This window comes from Petaurus breviceps, unplaced genomic scaffold, assembly GCF_028583685.1.
Source record: "Petaurus breviceps papuanus isolate PSGF00001 unplaced genomic scaffold, PetGlider_PUasm1.0 551, whole genome shotgun sequence".
Taxonomy (NCBI): Eukaryota; Metazoa; Chordata; class Mammalia; order Diprotodontia; family Petauridae; genus Petaurus; species Petaurus breviceps.
In genome coordinates this window covers 22,893,358-22,919,377 of record NW_027186372.1, presented here as the reverse complement: position 1 = coordinate 22,919,377, position 26,020 = coordinate 22,893,358, and the positions used below count along the sequence as shown (strand labels likewise).

The window sequence follows — 26,020 nt, the reverse complement described above, 5'->3', positions numbered from 1 at the left end:
AAAGTGGCCTCAGACACTCACTAGCTATGTGACCCTGGGAAAATCACTTCACCTTGTTTCCCTCAGTTTCCTCATCTGTAAAATCAGGTGGAAAAGGGAATGGCAAACCACTCTGCCAAGAAAACCCCAAGTGGGATTGCAAAGAGTTGGACACAACTGAACAAGGTGATGGACTCAGGATAAAGAATAAGACATATATTTTGGATGTGGCCAATGACGGAATTTATTCTGTTTGACTATGATGTTTATTACAAGGTTGTTTTCTTTTTTTTTCCCCAAAGAGTAAATGAGAAAAAAAAAAAAGGATTTTGGTTAAGTGAAAAAAGATAAAAAATATAAGAACTGCTTGATTAAAAAAAAGTTTTTAAAGTTGGAAAAAATAGGTGCTTTCAACTCTTCTTTTACCCCAAGACCAAACCCTAAAAAAATGATTTTTATTGACTTCTCTTCCAAACGAAAAATTTTTAAATGTGAAAAAAAAAAAGAGTCTAAAAAATGAAGTGAATTCTGTCAAGAGTACGTTTCTTGTGCTTTCTTCAGCAGCACGTACACTGAAGTTGGAATGATACAGGGAGGATTAGCATGGTCCATATGCAAGTATGACATGCAAATTTGTGAAGCTCCATATGTGTATGTATGTATGTATGTATATATATATATATACATATAAAGTGTGTGTGTGTATATTATTGTTGTTGTTGTTAAAGAGAGCATTTTCTTTGGAGAGACCCTAGACATGAACCATACCTAAGCTTTGTTTTAGAAATTTCACTGCAAAGTTATTCTGGGGTGGGAGCAGAACCACGGTGAGAAGCTGATTTTCTTTGGGGTCAGGCTTGCCCAAGATGAATGATGGGTCTAAGACTAGTCCCCCTCTAGGTCTCTAGGCCTCTGGGTGTATTGGGATCACCAGCATCTTGCACAATACCTGACACATAATAGGCCTTTAATAAATATTAGTGATTTATTGATTTGTCCATATTCACAAAACTAATTAATGTAAAAAGAGTGTCTCTAAGACAAGTTCCCCCAGAATCTATGTCTAGAATTATTTCACGTGTATCAGGTGTCTTGGGAAAGGAAGGAAAGAAAAGAAACTGGCTTATCCAATGGAAGTTTATTTATTTGTAATTATTCCATAATTCCAAAGGCCTCCTGAATACTGATGATCATAACTGCCCTTTCGGTATGTCTACGTTTTTTCTTTCAGTCTCCTCTGGATGTTCACTATAAGCTGATTATAGGGACAGAGATGGGACCTGGGATTTCTCCCTGGCATAGGGAGCTCCCATATAAAGGAGTTCTTTCTTCTATAAATACAGATTTGGTATCTTAGAGTCTTAGAAAGTTGCCTACAATACTGAGTGACTCACAGCCAGTATGTGTCAGTGTCTGAACTTCAACTCAGGTCTTCCTAACATCAAGGCCAGCTTTCTATAGACTACACTCCATGAGGCTCTTATTAACTCGAACATGCCTATATAAAAATGCTGTGACCTTGGGCGATCAGGGTGGGCTTCGTGGAAGATGGAGGACTTCAGATGGGAAGGGTATCTCTCCATGTAGGAGAGATCCTGAGGGACTCTGCGGTGGCATTTTTCTCGAGAGGGCTCTGCATCGGACAGGAAGTCGGGGCAGGACATTTGAAGAGAAGTAGCTTGGTGCATTTGAGATGATAACTAGTGGATATAAGCAGATAACTCTGGTCTTGGTTGTTTGTCCTTCTAACTCCTGTAATCTAAGCCCCTTCCCTTTTCTGGGCCTCTGTTTCCTCCCCTTTATAAAAGGATAGGGGAGGGGCTTGAAGCAGATGACTGCTCTGGTCTGTGTTGTAAACCCTTCCCTGCCCCCTTTCCCTTTCCCTCCCCATTGTACACAGCCCCCACCTTTTCTGGAGGCAAGACCATAAAGGCCTGACACGGAGCCAGGTGGGAAGCTTTCCATGAGCCTGGCCCTGGCTCTGGGCCAGTGGGAACAGAGCCCAGGCAGGCAGGGTTTGCTCAGGGATGTTTATGGCAGGCGGATACATAACATAAAGAAACAAGAAAATGATGGGTGTTGGGAAGCCAGGTCACACACATAGTGGCCGAATCAGGACTAGAAATTGATTGCAACAGCCTTTAGGGTCACTGGCTTGTCAGAAACGGACAGAGAGCTAGACGGGGGACTGCCAAGAATGGGCAGTGCCCATGTGCCAAGCCAGACTCACACTGCTAAGGTCACCCTGGGTACCAGGAGCATATCCCAGCCCCTCAGCCGCCCCCAGAGCCAGCCCCCTTCCCCTCCCTCTCCCCACTTCCCTGCACTAATCATCCCTATCACGTTGTTCTACTCCTGGGTGACCTTGGGGAGCTGCCAGAGGCCACCAGGAGAAGGCAGCACCTCCGTGGGGAGGCCAGAGATCTGGGAGACAATTTGATTCAAGACTACGAAGCCCATGGGGAAAAGAGACTAAGAAGACCAGACTCACCTTGACTCCTGGGGAAAGTGCATGGCACTGGGAGACAGGGGTCCTGGGTTCTAATCCTTGATTTTGTTCTCAGTTTCTTAGATGACTCTCAGCTAGTGATTTTACCTTTCTGGGGCTCAGTTCTCCCATCTGTATAACTGGTGGTGGTGATAGAGGAGGGTGTGGGTTGGATTAGTTTACTAGATGATTTCCAAGGTCTCTTCCAGCTCTAGAACTCTGTTTTCTTGTGACTCCTGACCTGCCTCATTCAGATAAGAAGTGAGGTGGATAGATTGCTGGGCTTGGAGTTGGGAAGTCTTGAGTTCAAATTTGACCTAACAGTATGACCTTGGGCAAGTCACTGAACCTCCATCTTCCTCAATTTTCCACCTGTAAAATGGGCTTAATAATAGTACCTACAAACAAGATAATATTTGTAAAATGCTTTGAAAACCTTAAATTGCCCCATAAATGCTAACTATTACTATTCATCTCTCCCACTGTGGGACAAAGAGTATCCCCAGGAGCTTTAAAAGCAGGGAAAGGAGGAAGTGAGAAAGCATGTGAAAACCACAGAGGTACCCAGGATAACTGATAAAACCTAACTCCCTTCCAAAGGCTCAGCTTCTGGGAGCATTGTAAAAAACTGACTGGGGATCAGACTAAACAGAATTTCCAGAGAGAATGGGAAAGTACCCAGGCCTCATACAATCATTTTCTCCCCTTTCCCTACTCAATTACTCTGCAGGTGGGAGATCTTTGACTCTCCTCTCCTAATCTCACCTCTAATTCTTCCACCAGAGATCCACTCTGTTAGTCCTAATTTCGAGCTCTTTTGGATGTCTTCCTGGACGCTCCATCTATGTTTTAAGTTATTTCCCCAAACCCGTTCCTGCTTCGTGCTTTTAACTGGCTTGTCTTTCTCCTGAGACAGGAGCAGGGCAGAGGAGAGCCTAGCTGAATGATTGATGAACCAGCAGCTAGTTTCTAGCAAACACTGCGGGAAGGCAGAAAGGCAGGGGATCACCATGTTACACCTCTCAGCTGGACCTTTTTTCCTGCCCCCATCTCATTACAAGGCCTCTCTGGGTGGTCCTGGAGAAACTGCCCCCACCACCATTTTTTTATATGGTGAAATAGAGATCCCCAGAGATGGAGGTACTTTGGAATAGACGAAAATGTACTAGCCTTGAAAATGGAAAACTGGCCCTCAAGTATCAGCTCTGTCACTAAGTGACCTCTTACAAGTCATTCCACCTCTTTCCAAGCCTTAGTTTCCTCCCCTGGGAAATCTGAATGCCATATGCTCTCCTATACCTACTTTATAGATATACTGTCAGGCTCAAATGACATAGGGAATGCAAACGTGTGTTTTGTAATCCTAGAGCATTATACAAATGTGTCTAAAGCCTGGGCCACTCTCTCTTACCTGTGGGTCTTCCCAGAAAAGCTGCCCCAGGTTCAAGGTATTCTGTGGCCAAAACCATAGCTTACCTACAAGAAAGTAAGGGGGAAGGGAATGGGGGGGGGTGATAGAAGGGAGGGCAGACTAGGGGAAGGGGTAATCAGAATGCTTGCCATCCCATGGTGGGGGGGAGGGGAGAGATGGGGAGAAAATTTGGAATTCAAAATCTTGTGGAAATGAATGTTGAAAACCAAAAATTAATTAATTAAAAAAAAACATAACTTACAAGCAGGGGTGTGCTGGTGTTTAACGACCTGCTGGAGAAGGGGTGGGGGAATGGACAAACAATAAATTTTATGTTTAATATGCATTATTAGCCTCTTCCCATCACTTTCTTAAGTCTATGACATTCAACAAAACAATAAATGAAGCCCTGATTTACTGTGTTATGAGCACACTGAAATTTAACAACCAGTTCAGGCAAATTAGAATTACCTCCACATACCCCTACCATAAGCCCCCGTGAAGGATGCAATTCAAGGCAAAGATGCTTAATAAAATCCTCCTCCCCTAAACTGTGCACTATTTCCCTCGAACATATCCAAACCCTCAGTGGGAGGGGCAGGCTCACCTAGGGAGCCTGAATGGGGGACACGCACATATGTGTAATCATGTTTGGTGCATGGAGGAACATGAATGCAGGAACAGATATGGCAGCTGCCATTATCTTTTGGTGATGTCACTGAGTTGTTCTGCTGGGCCTGCTTCCCAGTGGGCTTCATGTGGTAGGCCTTGCCTTTGTTAGGGCTGTTCTCACTGATGCCACCTACTGGGTTTCAGCTGCAGTTTCCCTTAAGAGGAGGTTTTTCCTTTTTCTTTTTTTCTCCTTTTTTAAGCTTCTATCCCAGAGGCCAAGTTTTAGCACTTTTAATAAGAAAATCAAGCCCTCATATTCCCAGGACTAGGACTTTGCCTCCAAAAGGAGAGAGATCTGTCAGCAGCCAGAGTCTAAGCTCTTTTGGAACACAACATAGCCAACCAATTAACTACGGCTTATGGGCTTTGTTGACTTGTCTTTTGAACTCTACTTCCTCCTGATAGAATAAAACTCTTTGGCCTGAGCCAGTTTCTAACTTAAGATTAGGAAGTAACCCATATAACTCCAATCATATCCTGATTATCAGTCAGTATTCTCCTACCCCCAAATATTGGAGGGCTTTTTCAAGGCGGGGAGCATGGTCTGCATTCTGACAAACTACAAAGGTTTTTATGGGGTTCTTAGGTACAGTAACTTACATCAACCCTTCAAATATTCCAGGTCTAGGCATGCAAATGAAAAGAATAAGAAGAAGGTAAAGAACAAAGAGGGTAGATAAAAGACTTTAGGAGGTATTGCCCTTACAGTACATCAAATCCTCTGTTTTGTTTGGGGAAGGCCTTTGCAATCATCAAGATAGGCAGTAACCTATTAGAATTTTATAAAATGATTTCTGCTCATTAAAACTGTGTAACATAATTTTTGCATGGTATTCTTGTGAAGAAAATTAATTTCTGGATTATTTGTGAATTCTGCCACATGAAATTTGCCAAAAACAAAAAAACCCCAACAACATCCTAGTTGATTTGCTAAAGACAGCAAATGCTGGGATTTGATTTTTCCTCCTCAAATATCTGTGTGTATGCTGTTGAGTCTGACTCTTTGTGACCCTATTTGGAGTTTTCTTGGCAAAGATACTGAAGTGGTTTGCTATTTCTTTCTCCAGCTCATTTGTCAGAAGAGGAATTGAGGTAAACAGGGTTAAGTGACTTGCCCAAGGTCTGTCAGTAAGTATCTGAGGCCAAATTTGAACTCACAAAGATGAGTCTTCCTGGCTCCAGGCTCAATACTCTATCAACTGTGCCACCTACCTGCCCTATTTATGTGTGTTCACATCTATGTTTGTTTGTGTGTGTGTATGTATAGATAATTATACACATATATGGAGGGGGGACAAATCCCCCTTCTAGTGAGTGGTTCAGTTGATACAGTAATGTGGTATTAACTCCTAGAAATCCCTTGACAAAGTGTGAACAGCTCTCCCCTCTTATTCAGAAAGGGAATAATAAGTTTCACCTCCAAGGACCTTCAAAAGAGGAATTGCTAGCTGCGTAGGCCCCCTGACGGCCTACTATGAAGTTAGCTTAGGCCTGGCCTTCAAAAGTCAAGCTAGAGAGAAGCAAAAGCCTGGAGGCTGAACGCTACCACCTGCCTGGCAGAGACACTGCACTGCTCTTGTGTTTCTGTGTATGTCTAAGTGTTCTTGAAAACCTAGGACCCAGCCAGGGAAAGAGTGCTGACAACAAGGTTTTAAACTGACTGTAAAACCTCAGGCCATTTTGGGCAGCTAGGAGGCACAGTGGATAGAGAGCCCAGCTTGGAGACAGGAAGACCTGAGTTCAGTTCTGGTATCAGACACTAGTTGTGTGATGCAAGGCAAGTCACTTAACCCTATTTGCCTGAGTTTCCTCTTCTGCAAAATGAGCTGAAGAAGAAAATGGGATTGGGACAACTAGGTGTCCCAGTGAATACAGCACCTGCCCTGAAGTCAGGAGGACATGAGTTTAAATCTGACCTTAGATACTTAACTAGCTGTGTGACCTTGGGCAAGTCCCTTAACCCCTATTGCCTTGCCTTCCCCCCCTCCAAAAAAAAAAAAAAAGAAAATGGAATCACAAAGAATTGCACAAGTGAACAACAATAAAAAAAAAGTCATTTCACGGAGTCTAGGAGACTGAACTCCAGGGGTAGTATGGTTTCAAAAGGATCTGGTGAATGGGAAGTTGTAAGAGGCCATGTGAGCAGAAGCACAGGGAGAGGTGGAGTCTGCAAAGACAGGGTCTGTTCAGGTGTACCAGTACAGAAGCGGCAGTGCTCGCTCAGACTCTGCCCACCTTCCCTCTCTCACTACACACCCCTGAAACACAATCCTCTATGTCCTTTTTCTCCCGGGCTCCTTCCCAGATTCCTAGAGCCTTTTTCTTCAGGGTACAGGGAAAGTCTATTTACTTTTCTTTGTCTTTTTTTTCCCTTTTAAATTTATTTATTTTTAGTTTACAGTATTCAGTTCCACAAGTTTTTGAGTTCCAAATTTTCTCCTCCTCTCCCCACCCCCCAAGATGGCATGCAATCCAATAAAGGTTCTATATCTACCTTCACATTAAACATATTTTCACAATAGTCAAGTTGTGAGGAAGAATTATAACCAATGGAATGAACCACGAGAGAGAAGAAACAAAACAAAACAAAAAAGAGAGAGAGCAAACAGTTTGCTTCAATCTGCATTCAGACTCTGTAATTCTTTCTCTGGACACGAATAGCCTTTTCCATCATGAGTCCTTTGGATTCGTCTTATAAGCTTGCATTGCTGAGAAGAGCCAAGTCTATCAAAGTTAGACATCACAGATACAATATGTCTGTGTATACTTTGTCCTGATAAACACTACTAACCACGGACATTTTTTTAGTAGACAGTACTTCCGAGAATAAAGTTGGAAAGAAGCAACTTGGGGAAAACCTCTCCAGAGATGAGATGAAAAAGGATTTAACATTGAGTTGCCAGAAGGCCTGTCTCTAGTGAGGGGCTCAGAACAAATAAAAGAATAAAGAGATTTACAGATCCCATATGATATGGGAGATAGAGTGTTTATGTTGGGGAAACTGGGCAATGAGTTAGCAGTAAGGTGAGGGGTTGAATAACCTGCTTACCACACCATCCCCTTAACAATACTACGTCAGGAAATGACTTTGCTAAGAACTAATTATGTCTCCTGACTATTTATGGAAAGCATGCCAATGAGGATGGGGCCTGATGAGCTATCAATTTAGAAGAGGGGTCCTACAAGATAAACCCTTGAAACCCAAGTATAGACGTCTCCTTAGAACTTCAAGGGAACAGATACACTTTGGAGACTCAACCCATCCTACAAGTGTGAGTGCCCCATTGGGGGAGTAACTCATAGGAGTCGCTACACATATGTAATGTGTGTACATATGCATATAGAGATATGTGCACATATGTAATGAATGAAAAGTATATGCTTACATATATCACACACTTCAATACTTCAAGGATCTGTGACCTCATTAATATGTACGTGTATTCCACAGAGGTGAGAGGTGGGGTACAATTCTATGATAGGAAGGTCTTTGTGAGATATTATAGCAAAAAAAAAAAAAAAACAACCACCCTGCAGTCCACCTGTCTGAATTTAGCTAGGTTGATCTTTAGACCATGCAGTCCTCACTGGCTCATTAGCATGGCCCTCAAGGGTCTCAGGAGGTTACTTCTGTGCCTCAATCAGCCCCTGTATGTAATTCAACTTTTGTGGAGAATTACAAAAAAAGAGTGTAAAACATAGAGCCTTCTAGGGGCAGCTAAGTAGTGCAGTGGTTAGAGTGCTGGACCTGGAGTCAGAAAGACTCATCTTCCTGAGTTCAAATCCTGCCTCAGATACTTACTGTGTGACCCTGGGCAAGTCACTTAACCCTGTTTGCCTCAGTTTTCTCATCTGTCAAATGAGCTGGAGAAAGAAATGGCAATCTACTCCAGTGTCTCTGCCAAGAAAACCCCAAATGGGGTCACAAAGAGTCAGACACAACTGAAAAGTGATTTAACAAGAGCTTCTTTGGGCTGATAGAAATAGGCATGGACATAGCTATACCTGTAAATACTTACTCTTTTTTTTCAGACAGCCATAGCATTTTAGAGCCAGAATAGATCTTATTCCATCTCCTCCCCTGGAGCAGCAAGCACCCTAGCATACCCAGGATGGCTGCTAGCAGATGTTCTTTGATCTGCTTTTCTAAAGGAAAGCAACTCAAAAGGGGTTAACAATCTTAGTTTAATCAAACATATATCATTTACCTAGTTCAGGGGAAAAAGTCAGCTGTGTAATTATAATTACAAAATTTCTATTTTATACTATATATATATATATACATACACAACATATAATTTATACAATACTATAATTGTCCTATAATAATATAGGAGAATACAAACAGAAATTACAAGCAGATAAAAAATTCAGACAGAGAAAATAACATAATTCAACAAACCAAAAGACAGGGCTTCTAGCTGTCTGACCATTACATACATACAGTGTTAGTTATCAGAGAGAGAACACCAACATCTGGGTTTTCAAAACCAGGAGACTCAATGGCTACCCAGAATCTCATCTAGCCAAATCATACAACTCTTACCTTACGTGAGCCTCAAAGCAAAACCTCCCCTCAGGGCTTATATATAGCCTTCTCCAGGGTCAGAGAACATCACAACCTATATGAGCCACTGCCTAATTACAACATAACAAAAGGAATGTGCCTTTCTGAAAAACAAGCTTTCCCTAAGCAAGCTTCTCTTGTTGGGCTCCAGGTGAGGTCCATTAAGGGGCAGGGAAGATCTTCAAATTCCCTTACCATTACATCGCCTCAACACACAGGTTGATCAATCAATTAAGTATTCATCGAGTGCCTTCTATGTGCCAGTCACCTGGGCTGGGTCTTAAATGAGAGAAATTGGAATCCTGGAGAGATGGAGTGCCTTTTCAAGGCCATACCACTAATGAGTAAGACATTCATTCATGAGAAGCACGTATGAATGACTTTCCTGGGATTGTATAACCATAGAATGGAAGCATTAAAAAAAAGTTAAAGAAAACAAATAAAAACTGGGTTTGAATCCTCCCTCTTCTACTAATTAGCTGTGTGGCCTTGGGCCACAGACTTCCCCTTCTCTGCACCTAAGTTCCCTTTTCTGTACAATATGAAAGTTAGATTAAATGACCTCTATGGTATCTTCCAGCTCTGACACATGGTTTTGTAATGGGAGACCTGTTTCTCATTTGCACAAGTAAGCCATCCCTACTACCTATGGGGATTTCAATCTAATCAACCAACCAACGGAATTTATTGAGTAGCTTCCTTTCCTTCCCCTTTATAAAGCCTCCACTACAGTTCAAACCCTCATCCCCTCACCCCTGGACTATTACAACAGATTCCTAATTACTTTTCTTGTCTCTAGGCTCCCTCCTCTCTGATCTATCTTCCATATAACTTCCAAATTGATGCTACTAAAATACAGGTCTGACAATGTGACTCCTACTCTCAAGAAACATCAGTGGCTCCCTGTTGCCTATGAGATAAAAAATAAAGTCCTTTTTTTTTGACATTTATAGCTATTCACTATCTGGTTCTCACCTGTTTTTCTGGATTAGTTTCATATTACTTTATACATTCACATTCATATTATTCTTATTTCATATTGTTCCCCTTCATGCACCAGCACTCTCTCTTCTCTCTCTCTCCTCTCTCTCTCTAATATATATGTATATATATATATATATACACACAAACAAATATATGTCTAAATATATATATATATACACATTTTTAAGGCAAGCTGGTTTACTTGCTCTTCCCAGTCCAGGACATCCCATCTCCCACCTCTGTACCTTTACTTGGAAAATGCTTCCTCTTTACTTCCCTCTAGTTTTCTTTAAGGATGTGTTCAGGGGCAGCTAGGTGGCTCAGTGAATAGAGCACCAGCCCTGGAGTGAGGAGGACCTCAGTTCAAATCTGGCCTCAGACACTTAACACAAAAACTAGCTTTGTGACCTTGGGCAAGTCACTTAAATCCAATTGCCCTACCTTCCCCCCCTCCTAAAAAAAAAAAAAAAAGAATGAGTTCAGTGCCATGAGGTCTTTCTTCTTCCTCCCAGCTGTTAGTGTTTCCGACCCACCAAAATCCTGAAAATATGTAGACTCATAAAACATCATTGCTGAGGACCTCAGGTGTCACATAGTCCAACTCCCCTTTTTTTTTCCCCTTAACTTTTTTTAAGTTAACAAAAATCTATTTTTTTCTCTCTCCTACTTCCCTAACTTCACCATTTTACAGATAAAGAAACAGAGGGCCAGGAAGAATAAGTGACTGGTATAAGGTCACAAACATCAAAGAGCAGAATTTGAACCCAGATCCTCTCATTCCTCAGCTAGGATTGTTTCTACTATACTATGCTATCTCTATGTACTGAATGTGTATTTTTAATTTACTTAGGCTGTGTATATGTTGCTTTCTCAGGTTGAATTTGTAAGCTCCTTAAAGGGTGGGGGCTGTTTCACTTTTGTTTTGTACCCTTAGTACCTAAGAGAATGACTGTCCCATAGTAGGTGCTTAATGTCTGTTATGTTAAATTAAGCAATTACTGACAAGTCTTGATCACTCTGAAAGCACAGTGAAAGTGCTGTTTTTCATCACCACTGGCATCATTTTAGCAGAATAATTTTGGTATTATAGTATATAGAATAATATTGATGAGCTAGAAGGAGGTCACCTCCCTAACAAACTCCAGTGTCTCCCTATTGCCTACAGGATCAAATACAAAATGCTCTGTTTGGCATTCAAAGCCCTTCATAATCTAGTCCCCCCCTGACTTTCCAGTCTTCTTATACCTTACTCCCTGTCACGTGTCTTCCATCCAGTGACACTGACCTCCTGACTGTTCGATGAGCAAAATATTCCATCTCTCAGCCCTGGGCATTTTTTTTGGCCGTCCCTCACACCTGGAATGATCTTCTACACCCTCTCCACCTCCATCTCCTCTCTGGCTTCCTTTAAGTCCTAACTAAATTCCTGGAAGCTTTCCCCAGACCTTCTGAATTCTAGTGTCTTCCCTCTGTTAATGAATTCCTATTTCTCCTGAATGATGCATGTTTTGTATATATTTGCTTGCGTTTGTCTCCTCATTAGACTGTAAGCTCCTTGAGGCCAGGAACTGTATTTTATCTCTTTTTGTATCCTTAGTGTTTAGCACACTGCCTAGCACATAGTGGGAGATTAATAAATGTTTATTTATTGATTGAAGGGTCTCAAATTCATACTGAGGAATTGAAGGAATTGGGAATATGCCTGGAGAGGGGAAGACCCAAGGGGCACAGGGTAAATGGCTTCAAGTAGATGAAGATCAATCCTGAGAAAGACAGATTAATTAGGCTGATTCAGCTTCTCCTCAGAGAAAAAACCTCAGGACAATGAGTGAATTTATAAAGAGTTTAGGAAGATTTCCTAACAATTAGGGCTGCCTTAGGAGGTGGAGTGGGTTTCTCTGTTAGTGGTCTTTAAGTATTTCCTATATGAAATCCTATAGTGAATCCTTTTGTAAAAGAAGTAATCCCTCCATAATGGATCACTTTTGTAAATCCCTTTCTCCAGATGTCATTTCCCCCCAGACTGAGGTGCAGCTACATAGGAATGAGGAGTGCAGTATTCACGTTATTCAGATTAAAGGCATAATGGCAGGCAGGGTGGATTGGTATTGGGATGAGGAGCACAGAAAAGGGAGCTCCCTTTCTAGAAAGAGGTGGGGAGGGGAGGGGAGGAAAGGAAGGGAGCAGAGAAGTCATACAAAGAAACCTGAGCTTCCTTCTTCTCCAAATCCCCCTCCCCTTCAGCCCCCTCCTTTTGCACTCCTGTCCTGTGACTGGGAGGGGGATGAGTATGAAGAGTTACGAATGAAATATATCCTATCTGGCCTGGTCCTTGTGCTCTGGAAACCTGTGGACTTGGTCTGATCTCTTTTCTCACTCCATTTTCCAGTCAGAGTCCTGGGCATGATGCCAGGAAATTGCTTGCTCAGAGAGATAGACCCAAACAAAAGGAGCCCTTCTTACCAACACAACTGGCCCCAGAGGCCCTTTAGCAGAAGCCAAGGAGCTCTTCCTTCTCATGATGCCACAGTCCTGAGAAGATGATTTAAGGTCCAATGAATGCACACCGTGCCTTCGGCTCTCCCAGTGCCTCCTGCAATGGGGCTTATGTTCATAGAGGCTTCTGATCATGTCTGGGGCATTTCTGAAATAGAGAAATCTTGACTCAGGAAAAGGTAGAGAAGAGGTAGCTTGGGGATGAGGGAAAATGCTTTTTTTTCGGGGTCAATCAACATTTCCAGGGATGTGCAGATCTCCTGACTCTCCCATCCTGTGTAATTACACCAGGTTCATAATCTGCCTCAGTGTTTATTAATCAGCAAGTCAGCATTTATTGAGTACCACTTATGTGCCTAGCATTTCACTCAGTGCTGAGAAAGATAAAAAAAATACAACCTCCCAACTCTTGCCCCTTGAAAGAGCTTACATATTTAGGGGCATATGGCATACACACATTAAAAAGTGGTAAGAATAATTCCTTAGAGATTCACTGGGTATGGAGAATCAGCCATGACGTCAGGGAAACCTGGCTTCAAGTCCTGTCTCTGACCCATGCTGACCATGACTCTGGGCAGGTCACAGAACCTCTCAAGATCCCCAGGTAACTCCATAAGTTGCAAAACAATTTCAGATCTGCATTGATCGAGAGTGTTCCCTTCGGGGAGATGGGATGTGTGTCATAGGTCTGGAAATCATCATATTTGCAAATGGCTAGCAAGTTTTTATTTTGAATATATTTTGTATGTATTTATATGTCTTCTCAATAGGATACAAGCTCCTTGAGGGAGGAATTGTCAAATTTTGTCTTTGTATCCCCAGGGCTTGGAACATACCAATTGCTTAATAAATGCTTGCTTGATTACTAATCTCTTTCACTACTGTATCTCATTTGGGTATTACAACAACCTTGTGACATAGGCAGGACTGAGATTATTAAATCTATAAGTGAGAAAACTGAGCCTAGAAGATTAATTAATTTACCCAAGGTCCCCCCCGCTAAAATGAACCAAATTTATTGAGACTAGGATCCAAGTATTCCCTAATAGCCTATCTCTCTGTAATTAGCATGATACAGATCAGCACAGGGAACTCCTCCCACCAAAGTCACTGCCATTGACAAGGGAAGCTATGACTGAACAGATAAATCCTAGAGAGGTACTTGTGGTACATACAGGTTAAGTGACTTGTCCAAAGTCACACAGCTAGTGAATGTCCAGTTTGAACCAAGGTCTTTCTGATTCCATCCTAGCACATAGCCTATGCCATCGTACTTCTAGAATGGACTACTTTAAAATTTTTTGGTCCATACAGAAATACCTGCATAGGGAACTCTTGGTGCTCAAGACCTGAGTTCAAATGTGGCCCCAGATAGATACTTAGCAGCTGTATGACCCTGGGCAAATCACTTCACCCTGTTTGCCTCAATTTCCTCATCTGTCAAATGAGTTGGAGAAGGAAATGGCAAACCACTCCAATATCTTTGCCAAGAGAATCCCAAAAGGGGTCACAAAGAGTTGGATTCAACTGAACAACACTAAACACTTTATGTTATCTCATTTGAATCTCACAACAAGGCTGTGGGGTAAGTACTACAGGTCTTATTATCATCATAATCCCCATTTTATAGATGAAAAAGCTGAGGTTTAGAGAGTTTAATTGACTCACCCATTGTTGAATAGATAGGAACACTAGGAGGGAGGATTTGAACCCAGGTTTTAAGGTTTGCATCAAGGTCCAACCCACCATCCACTACACTACACTGTTACAATACCAGTGCTTGAACTTCCCAGGAGCCCAAGAGGGTAATAAAAAAGCTTCAAGAATCCTAATCATTTATAATGGGGTCGAACTTATAAAAACATGCTTATAAATAAAAGTCAACATAAAGAGGTATATAGGAATAAGTGTTATTCTCCTGCCAAAAAGAAAGAACACTTTGGGGTGGGGGGCAGATAGGGGAAAAGCGGGTAGGATTTAAGCCAGTTTCTGTGCCCCTTCCTCAGTGAGGGAAAGAGAAAGGAACTGCTGGCAGGGCAAAGAGAGGCGGCCTTGAATTTTCAGTGTGGTGTGCTGCAAGCCCAGGCCTCTCTCTATGACAACTTCCCTCCTGATCTCATCGGGGCCATTTCTGCCACAAGTCTTCATCTTATTCTTTACTGGCATCATCAATTTGAAGACCTGTGGCAACACGAAAGCCCCTCAGAGGCCCACACTGATGTTCCCTGCATTTATCTCTATGTAGATCAGGACACTGAGTAATCCCAGATGAGCTGTTCCGAGGAGGAGGAGAAGGAAGAAAGTGGGCCTGCAGTGGGGGAGTCTCTCTCTGCAGCAAGGTAGGAGGGAATTGCTTATAAGAGAGGGCATGAGACCGTGGAAAGAGCCCTGGCTTGTTGAGCCCAGACACTGGGTTCAACTCCTGCCTCTGATGGTTACTGCCTATGCAGGTGATCACATCTCCCCAGGCTTCAGCTTCCTCATCTGTAACAGGAAGGGCTGGACTGGAAGGGCTCTGAGGTCCCTTAAGCTCCAGGTCTATGATCCTAGGGGAGCCAGAGGCTCTGTCTTTTCTCCCTCCTACCTCCCCATCACCTCCCTCCCCCCAGTGAAAAAGCAAGAGAAACAAAACCACTGTTCTCTCTCTCTCCCTGTATCTCTCCGTCTCTTTCTCTGTCTCTGTCTCTCTCTTTCCCCCCTCCCCTGCCCAGAGCATTTATTGTTTATGACACTATTTGAGATGTACGGTGGAAGGGTGTAGTAGATAGCATGAAATAAGGGATGGGGAGCTGGGCTTGTACTCAGGAAATCCTGGGTTCATCTTGTCTCTGATAAGCAACATAATTGTGTGACAATGGTAAGTCATGTTGCCTATCGGTGGCCCCCTTATGGACATGTATAGTCAAGCAAACAAATTCCTGTGTTACTCTAGGGCTGAAGGATTCCACGAGATAATCTCACCAAGAAGGTCTGCTCCAGAGTCTCTAGGGTTGCAAGTGTTGGGAATCAAAAGGCATGCTGGGGACCAGCTCCCCACATGGCCTAAGTCTGCAATTCCAGGGGAGACTCCTGTCTACCATTCAAAAGTCTGAGTTTGGCTTTCTTGAAGCCCTCTAAATATCTGAAGTCGTGGCTCCCTCATTCTTGCTGTGTTGTGGCACAGTCACAGGGATCTCCTTCAGATCACCAGCCAACCAGAGTGACCAGGGGCCAGAAATGTTATGTATACAAAAATCAACACAAAGTAATGGAGATGTATGAATACAGCCAACCTTGGAGTCAGGAGAAGTTGGGTTCAAGTCCTAACTCTGACCTGGCCTTGTAAGCCTAGACAAATCTTTTTTCTTTTTTTTTTTTTGGGGGGGGGGGGCTGCAATCAGGTTTAAGTGACTTGCCCAGGGTCACACAGCTAGTAAGTGTCTAAGGCAGCATTAGAACTCATTTTCCTGACTCCAGGGCCAGTGCTCTCTCCATTTGTGCCACCTAGCTTCCCCTATCCCTTTACTTCTTAATGTCTCCTATCAATTGCATATCAATTGCTGGGCTGCATTGGTAGATGAAATTTCCTCACTCAGAATTGTCTATATCAATGAAACCATAGGTCCCTTCCAGATTTTATGGGGTAAGGTAGAGAATCAGGAAAGGCTTCATGCAGGAGGTGGAACCTGAGATGATCCTTGGAGGAAAGATTCTAAGATGTGAAGATGAAAAGAAAATAGATTTTAATAACAGAAGAAAGTCTATGCCAGAAAACAAAAATAGAATGTGGACCATAGTGTGTGAGGGGTAGCATGTAGAGAAACTACAACTGGTGGACCTTTCAATTCAATTCAACAAAAACTTGTGAAGTAACTACTTTGGAGTGTTGGCCATGGATCCAGGAAGATGTGAGTTCAAATCCTGCCTCAGACACTTACTAGTTGTGTGATCCTAGGCAATCATTTAACCTCTCTCAGCTTCAGTTTCCTGATCTGTAAAATGGGATAATAGTAGCACCTATTTCACAGTTATTCTGATGATTAAATGAGATAATATATGTAAAGTGCTTTGCAGAGTTTAAGACAGTGTATAAATCCCAGTTATTACTTTATAGAGAGACCTCTGCTAACACAAAGGGAGGGTAGGCAAGTCAGCAAGCTCTGACCTTGTGTAGCTTATGGTCTAATGGGGGATAAGAAACAAATTTAATTAACTATGGGGCATTATAATATATAATACAGTAATGGCTCATTTACTGGGTCATAGAACTAGAAGGGACCTCTGAGGCCTTGTAATGGAACTCCCTCATTTTACTGATGAGAAAAATGAAGCCTAAAGAGCCTGTGATTTGCCCAAGTACACACTGACCCTAATAATATGGAACAAATGCATTAGAGAGGAGTAAAATAAAGTGTTATATGAGGTCTGAGAGGAAAGGTCTTTAGCAAAAGAGGCTTTATGGGAGAATTTGTACTTGAATTGGGTTTTAAAAGATGGATAGGAATTCAAGAGGCAAGATAACCTAGTTGATGGAATAGATTTGGGAGTCAGGGAGACATTAGGTCAAGGCCTGCTATAGATAAATACTAGCTATGCAGCTATAGGAAAATCAATTAACATCTTAGTACCTCAAGGTGGCTTGGTGACACAGTGGTTAGAATGCCTGGTCTGGACTCATTTTCCTGAGTTCAAATCTAACCCCTGACACTTATTAGCTGTGTGACTCTGGGCAAGTCACTTAACCCTGTTTGCCTCAGTTTTCTCCACTGTAAAATGAGCTGGAGAAGGAAATGACAAACCACTCCAGTATCTTTACCAAGAAAACCCCAAGTGGGGCCATGAGGAGTCAGATACAATTGGAAAAATGACTGAACAAGGTGACAAGGATGCCAAGGCACCTTTCTATGGTTATCATATACATTGGGAGAAAGTGTTTGATGCCCTAAAAAATGCTATTCTTATTATTATTATTATTATTATTACTACTACTATAAGATTGTGAAAGACCTTGACTGTCAGACAAATGAATCTGAACTTTGCTCAGCAATAGGGAGCCATAGAAGATTTTTAGGCAAAGGAATGACAGGCGTAAAGTTGAAGGCCACTTTGGGACTGATAACATTTCCTTGCACATGGCACTGTAACTCTCATATCTTCACATTGACTGTCACCCCTTCCTGGAACACTCTGCCTCTTGGAACTCTGTCCTCCAAATCTCATCTCAAATGCCACCTTTCCAATGTAAGTCAGTTTTCAGTTTCTAAAGACTTACCCCTAAAACTCTCTTATACCATCTCTGTAAGTACTTTGGTTTACTTACTCTGTAAGTATCTATTGATTTACATGTTTTCTCCACTATTAGAGTCTAAACTTCTTGAGGGGAGAGACTGTTTTAGCCTCTCCTTATCCCCAGAGGCTTAGCTCAGCTTTTGGCACAAATTAACATTTAAACTAAAGTTTAGGATTCTGGGGTAGCTGGGTGGTGCAGTGGAGAGAGAGCCTCGCCTCAAGTCAGGAAGATTAAAATTCCACAGCAGACACTTCTGAGCTGTGAGACCCTGAGCAAGTCACTTAACCCTGTTTGCCTCAGTTTGTTGAAAACCCCATTTTGGGTTTTCTTGGCAAAGATATTAAAGTGGTTTACCATTATCTTTTCCAGGGTTAAGTGATTTGTGCAAGATCACATAGCTAGTAAATGTCTGTGGCCGGATTTAAACTCGGGTCTCCTGACTCCAGGCAGTGTACTCTATTCACAGTGCCACCTAGCTGCTCCTTTGCCTCAGTTTCCTCATCTGTAAAATGAATTGGAAAGGAAATGGCAAAGCACTCTAGTACCTTTGCCAAAAAACCCCAAATGGGGGGCTGAAAAAACAACTGAAAAACAAAACCACTTAAACAGAAGCTTCTGGACTGATGATTGATTGGTTGATGGGTTGTAAAGCATCTCTTACCTGGAATAATCCATATTCCATTAGCACCTCATAGAGGAACATGAGTGCAATCAGGGCTTTTGTCTGGTATGCATCTGAGCCACACCCTAAGACTAGATCCTTAGCAGGCAGCAGAGAAAACAGATCTGAGCTATGAGACCAGAATGGAGAGGGGCTACCAAAAAAGGGAGAATTGGGACCCTGAATAGGAGGAAGAAATGGGGGAGGGGAAGATGTGGAAGCTGAGGCTGAAGGGAGGAGGATAAAGAAGGGAGGGACTTGCTTATCTGTGAAGGTGCAGGTAAAATAGACAGGAAGGGAGCAGCCCTCAGCAGGAGAAAGGATAAGCCCCCCAGGGACTTGGCAGATCTGAGGGAAGCAGGCAGGAGCAGGTAACGAGCATCTCCCTCCTCCCTCTTCAGTTCTTCTCTGGGGATCATACAGACTGACACTCTGCAGGAGGCTTTCAGATAATGCAGTAGAAACTGTTTGTAAGAGAGAGAGATTGAGAAGACAGGATGTGACTGAAATCCTCTCTACCTTTGGCCACATGCATTCCAGCCTTATCTTGGTGGGTAAGCCCCTCATCTGAGAATAGGCAGGATCATCTGTATAAGCCCCTATTACCAGCTAGACTTGTCTCTCATTTACGCCCAGACTCTAGTATATGAGACCTCAACGTCCCCTTCCCACTTCTGCCCGTCCTCCCCAGCAGCATAGTAAATACAGTATGAGGAAAGATTTCCTCTGAGGGTTCTGCTGCTCAATTGAAATTGAATTCTGTTTAGCTCTGCACCATTGTTGAAGACTAAATTGGAATCCACATCAGTGCTGGGTGCAAGAAAGCAGAGGCAAAGAAATAAGCATTCCAGAAATATGATTGAAACTATGGTAAATGGAGAAATAAAAATCATAGAACCTCAGATATGAAGGCATGTCCTTTCACCAAACCTGGCACATAGTAATCATTTAATAAATACTTATCAATGACAATGATACTGAACTTCTACCTGAAGCAAGAATCCCCTCCATAACATCCCTGACAAGCAATCTATCCATATTTGGCAATTTGATTGTCCTGGGATTTTGGTAGAGTCGTGGGTCCACTCATTTTTTTTTTTTTGGAGAGCAATTGGGGTTAAGTGACTTGCCTAAAGTCATACGGCTAGTAAGTGTCAAGCATCTGAGATTGGATTTGAACTCAGGTCCTCCTGACTCCAGGGCCGGTGCTCTATTCACTGCACCACCTAGCCATCCCTTCCCCTCTCTCCCCCCCTTATTTTTTTTGGCCCTCTCACTTTATATTCAGTCCTATGTCTGATATCAGCTGGGTGGCCATGGACAAAACACTTAACCTCCCTTTATTAAATGGGGATAATAATAAAACCTACCAAGGACTGTGAATGTGGATCAAACAAGATTACACACGTAAAACATGTTAGTTAAAAATCTATATAAATGTCAGCTCTCATTATAGTTATTCCATCATTGAATGGGCATTGCTTCTGACAAACTGAGACCTGGGGAAAGACCTTAATTTAGAAAGGCCAAGGCCAACCACTACATCCTGGGCCATCTCCAGTCATTCTGATTTTTGTCTTGCCACTGGATTTCACTTAAACTTCAACTTCACTGGAGGAGAGAGTGAGAGTAGCTCTGCCCCACTTACATTCAAATCATGGAAGTCAAGACATCACCCTGGTTATGTTGTCTTCTTCAAGAACTAAGGGCCAACAACAATGAGGTTGTTCAGGGATATGCAAATCACTTGGAAGGATGATAAGGAGAGATTCCATTGAATTGAGTAGAATTCAGGGGATGGTAATAATACACAGTTGAGATATGATATAATTTTTGACCTCAAAGGACTTACGTTCTAATAGAGAGCTAAGACCCCAACACTGATAGTTATAACAAAGCAAAAACATATGATATGTTAGGAAAGTGAAAAATAAAGTACTGTGGTAGGTCTAAGGGGGAAGGTCATTACCAGCTGGGGGATCAGAGAAAACTTCTGTATTAGATAGATAAACTTGTTTGCCGCATTCAAATATTCAGTATAACCGACATAAAAATCCCACCCAGGAACTTCTCACACTGATTGACCAGGGCCATTATATCATCCATACTTCACTTAGCTCATTGTCCCAGGGTGGCTTTAATAAGGACCTTCCTAAAGGATTGCTGAAATGAGTCACCAAAAGAAAAGTGACATTTGCAAGGACCAACAGATGTCACCATAGCCTCTAGGAAAGACTGTAAGAACTTGGCTCTACAAAAGCCCAATGAAGGCACTCAGCCAGAGGTCAAGGGTTTTGACCTTGAATTTTAAACCAACCTGGCTATGTCTTCAGAGATCAATAGACTAGAGTCACAGGTGACTACATAGAAATTCCAGCTGAGACATCCAAGAAAACAATATCCCAGATGTGAGAGGAACCAATTTACAACGCTATAGGAATGGGATCCTTGTCATACTGCCATGTTTTTGGTTTATTTCTTCTTTTCTCCTTAACTCCACTTCATTTTATTTTCAATTCTAAATTCCTCCCTTCCCCACTCCTTCCCCACCCATGGAGAAGGCAAGAAATACAAATACAAAGTCTTGCAAAGCAAATTTCTGCATTAGCCATGCTCCCTTTTCTCCCCACACCCTCAAAAAAAGGCAAGAAAAAGAAAGAGGAGTGAATATGCTCCAATCTGTACTCTGAGTCCATCAATTCTCTATGTGGATGTGGATAGTGTTTTTTTAATGAGTCCTTTGGAATTGTGATGGTTCATTGTGTTGCTCAGAGTTACTAAGTCTTTCAAAGTTGATTATCTTTACAATATTGCTGCTAAGTATAAATTGTTCTGCTTCTGCTTACTTCACTTTGCATCAGTTCACACAAGTCTTCCTAGGCTTTTATGAAACCATCCCCTTCATTAGTTCTTACAGTGCAATAATATTCCATCCTATTCACATATCATCATTTTCTTGTTCAGTCATTCCCCAATTGCTGGGCATCCCCTCAGTTTTCAATTCTTTGCTGCCACCAAAACAAAGCTGCTATAAATATTTTTGTACATATGGATTTGGTTTTTTTTTACTTTTTCTTTGATCTCTTTGAGGTATACGCCTCGTAGCAGTATCGCTGGGTCAAAGGGTATGCACAATTTAATAGCTTTTTGGGCATAGTTCCAAATTGTTCTCCAGAATGGTTGTACCAGTTCACAGATCAATTAATAATGCATTAAAGTGCTGATTTTCCCACATCCCTTCCAGCATTTGTCATTTTCCTTTTCTGTCATCTTAGCCAAGCTGATGTGCATGAGGCAGTACCTCAGGGTAGTTTTAATTTGTATTTCTCTAATTATTAGTGATTTAGAGCATTTTTTATGTGACCATTGATAACTTTAATTTTTTCTCTGAAAACTTCCTGTTCATATCCTTTGGCCATTTATCAATTGGAGAATGGCTCTTATTCTTATAGATTTGGCTCAGTTCCTTATATACATAATATATTATTAGTGAGACCTTTATTAGAGAGACTTACTGAAAAAAATTCCCCTACCCCCTAGTTTTTTGCTTTTCTTCTCATTTTAGCTGCACTGGGTTTTTTGGTGTAAAACCTTTTTAATTTACCATAATCAGAAGCATCCTTTATACTTCATGTGAACCTCTCTTGTCTCTTGATTGGTTGTGAACTCTTCTCCTATTCATAGATCTGACAGATAGTTTCAACAAGCATTTATTAAAGTCCTCTTTATTACTAAGTGGAAAGCACACTGACTCTGGAGTAAAAGATCCTGGATTCAGATTCTGCCTCTGACACTTACTGCATGTGCGGTCTTGGACAAAACACTTTACTTCCCTAGATCTTAGTTTTCTAATTTATAAAGTGAGAAGACTAGGCTCCATGGTCTCCAAAGTCCCTTCCTGATCAGAATCTATGATCTTCAGTGCAGAATACATAATGATCATATTTGATTTTTAAAAATTACAGAGTTCTTTACATTAATTATTCCTTTCAAGCCTTACAACAACCCTATGAAACAGGTACTACATGTCCAGGTAACCCTGTAGTATTATCCCCATTTTTCTGAAGAAGAAATGAAGACTGAAGATTAAGTGTAGCACGGACAAGTCCGTGGGGCCTGTGCTCTGGCTTCTAGGGGATGGACCTGTGCTCTGGTCTCTTTCCAAAGGGTATGCCCAATCAGAGGCTTCATCTCTGCCACAGGGGGATTGTGTTCAATATGACTGATGACTAAAAGAGGCTCAGGAAGCTTTAAAATAGAGATTCCCAACCCTTTTTGGTCCCTATAACTCTGGACCTTTTGTAAAACCTTTTCAAATTCCTCTATTTACATGAAAAAAAATATTCTGGAGTTTGCCATACATAGGCACATGAATAAAATAAATTAATTTTTCATAAAAAGCCCTGTATTTAGTACCTAACCTTTTTTGTATCATAAAGTTGTTAGATGTTTATAAATTTATGCAATCTGCACATTTTTCATTAACATATTACTTTGGGAATGTTCTAATATGATAATATTAAATCTTCCTCATAACCCCTGGACAAGCTTCCCATATCACTGGGGATGAACAAACTCCAGGTTGGGAACCTCTGCTTTAGAAGGAGAAATCACTTTTGTCCTCTCTTCTCTTTGGAATATGTCAAATGGGACTCAAGTAACCTCCCCCTCCAACTCCAGAGAAGGGGCTGGTGAATCTCTTCCATATACTTCTTCATTCCCTTTATTCCTCCTTCAGTATCAGTGATAACTGCACTTCATGGCAGTAAGAAGACATCCTTACCCAGGTGAAGCTGGACCTGGACCTCAAGTCCCTGACTGTGTTGGGTTTTTTTCCCCCTAAACACAGAAAAATAAATAGCAGTCTCAAGATGGATAGTTCTAGTCTTGGGGGAAACCTCATGAGTTTAGAGGTTGGGCACTCCTGAGTCTGAGTGTTGGCTTTCCAGGAGAAAGTGATCTCTAACACATCTCAGTGAACACAAAAGAACTAAGGAAGACTAAGTCATGCGTTAGCTTGCCAAAAAATCCAGACTTACTGTGAAGATAGTGCAGATCAGAGAAGAAAAGGAAGTATCTGTTCAGTAGTTCCACAAATCTCCAAGGAGTTTTTACCTCCCAGGAGAGAATAGAAGTGATGGATTACTGTTTGATATTTTAAATATTTTGTCAGGGCATTGAAATGAGTCTTTTGTGTTAGCATTTCTCTTGGGGTGGAGGAAATAAATAGTTTTGTATTTGATCTCTAATACTTTCTATGTTGAAACACTTTTAAATTTTATTTTTATGTTTTTCTACTTTTTATTGTATTTTATTTTTTTCCAATTACATGTAAAGATAGTTTTCAATATTTACCTTTTTTTTTGGAGGGGGGAAGGCAGGGTAATTGGGGTTGAGTGACTTGCCCAAGGTCATATAGCTAGTTTTTGTGTTAAGTGTCTGAGGCTGGATTTGAACTCAGGTCCTCCTGACTTCCAGGGCTGGTGCTCTATTCACTGTGCTACCTAGCCACCCCCAACATTCACTTTTATAAGATTTTGAGTTTCAGATTTTTTTCTCCCTCCCTCCCCCCCCTTCCCAAGATGGTAAACAATCTGATGTAGATTATACATGTATAATCATATTAAACATATTTATACATTAGTCATGTTGTGAAAGAAAAATCAGAACAAAAGAGAAAAACCATGAGAAAGAAAAAACCAAAAAAGTAAAAATAATATGCTTCGATCTGCATTCTCTCTACATCTCCATAGTTCTTTCTCTGGATATGGATAGCAATTTCCATGGATTGAGTTTTCCATCATGACTGTTTTAGAATTGTCTTAGATCCTTTCATGCTGAGAAGAACCAAGTCTATCAGAGCTGATCATTGCACAATGCTGTTGTTACTGTGTACAATGCTGGCCTGGTTCTTCTTACTTGACTAAGCATCAGTTCGTGTCAGTCTTTCCAGGTTTTTCTGAAATCTGCCTGCTCATCATTTCTTATAGCACAATAGTATTCCATTACTGAATCACTTTTTAGAAGGGACTCTGTTGGGGCAGCCAGGTAGCACAGTGAATAAGAGCACCGGCCTCAGAGTCGGGATGACCTGGGATCGAATCCGGGCTCAGACACTTAGCAACCACCCAGAAACACCTGGCCATGTAACCTTGAGCAAGTTACTTAACCCCAATTGCTTAGGGGCAGCCAGATGGCTTGGTGAGTAAGAGCACCGGCCCAAGAGTCCGGGCTCAGATACTTACCAGCCCACCCAAAAATAACTGTCCGTGTAACCTTGAGCAAGTTACTTAAACCCACTTGCTTAAAAAAAAAAAAAGAAGGGACTCTGTTAATCGATTTTGGGAAGACCCTAGACATGAGCTAAGTTTTATTTACAGAGGTTTGCCTAGAATTACTGTAAGCAAAGGAATAATGAGCCAGAGAGTAAGAGGGGAAAAAAACTGATCCCTTCCTTTTAGGGTCAAGATCCCCCTGAGGTGAACCTGCTTTGCTTGAGCCTGGAGTCAGAGCCCCTTGGTGAGAATGGTGACACACCATTCTGGGCCTTGGTTCTTTACATAAGAAAGACAATTAGGATGATAGCACAGGATTGTAACTTGTCATAGGTACAGTACCCCCTAAAGCTTGGACGAGGCAATTTTGAAAAAGAAAAGAAATTGGGGGCACATTTATAGGACGTGTTTTGATAAATGTGAGAAATGTCATAAGCTGAAATGATGTTAAGTTTTGTGAGTGGTTTAGATAAGTTCCAAAGGACAGTTACAGGATAGATTATTGAGGGAGGCAAGAATGTTAGCAGGAGGTGGCAGGATGGAGTGTGGGGGCATCTTTGAATTCACCACCAGGGAAAGGAGCTCTGTCCTTTCACAAGTCATTCTTTCTGGGAACAGCTAGGTGGCACAGTGAGTAGAGAACTGGCCCTGGAGTCAGGAGGACCTGAGTTCAAGTCCAGCCTTTGACACTTACACACACACACACAAAACTAGCTGTGTGACCTTGGGCAAGTCACTTAACCCCAATTGCCCTCCAAAAAGCAAAAAACAAAACAAAACAAAAATCCCAAGTCATTCTTTCTTTAATATCCTTCCTGAGATGGAGGGCCCATGGGCTGATCCAAAGGAGATAATTCTGATCAGGTTTCTATAGGAGTTAGAGTTGGAAGGCTGTTAGGAGCTGTCTAGTCTGTCTTGTAATGGATAAAGAAACAGGTCTAGAAAGGCAAGGTCTATGACCGCAATTCACAGACCTCATAAGCAGCAGAACTGGGATCTGGCTCTAAACTCAGCACTCTTTCTGCTTTTTGCCTTTTTGTGCTGTTTTGGCAGTGGGATTCCCAGATGTGTTCTTTTCTGCTTATTAGAATACATTTTCCTCTACTACCTTCTCAACCCCCAAAGAATTCATTGAGATAATATAATAATAAATAAGCAATAATAGCCAGCAATAATACATTACTTTAAGGTTTTTCTTTTCTTTTTTTTTTTTTTAAG

General features: G+C 41.7%; 1 protein-coding gene, 1 non-coding gene and 1 pseudogene across 3 annotated transcripts in view; all 3 read left to right on the top strand.

Moving 5' to 3' along the window:
* Positions 1-527: 527 nt before the first annotated feature.
* LOC138172895 (U6 spliceosomal RNA) lies at positions 528-634 on the top strand. Its single transcript, XR_011171263.1, has one exon. It is a non-coding gene; the product is annotated as a U6 spliceosomal RNA (small nuclear RNA).
* Positions 635-14,742: 14,108 nt separating this feature from the next.
* FABP6 (fatty acid binding protein 6) overlaps positions 14,743-26,020 on the top strand; it is a 56,120-nt gene continuing 44,842 nt past the window's right edge. The window contains exon 1 of one of the 2 annotated variants that reach the window (XM_069102280.1): positions 14,743-14,936. In XM_069102280.1, coding sequence (XP_068958381.1) covers positions 14,866-14,936 — 71 coding nt within the window. In that variant the 5' untranslated portion in view covers positions 14,743-14,865. The remainder of the gene's footprint in view (positions 14,937-26,020) is intronic. The other variant, XM_069102282.1, reaches the window with a different exon arrangement.
* The window catches only part of LOC138172826 (F-box/LRR-repeat protein 6-like), a 12,240-nt pseudogene continuing 2,688 nt past the window's right edge, over positions 16,469-26,020 (top strand).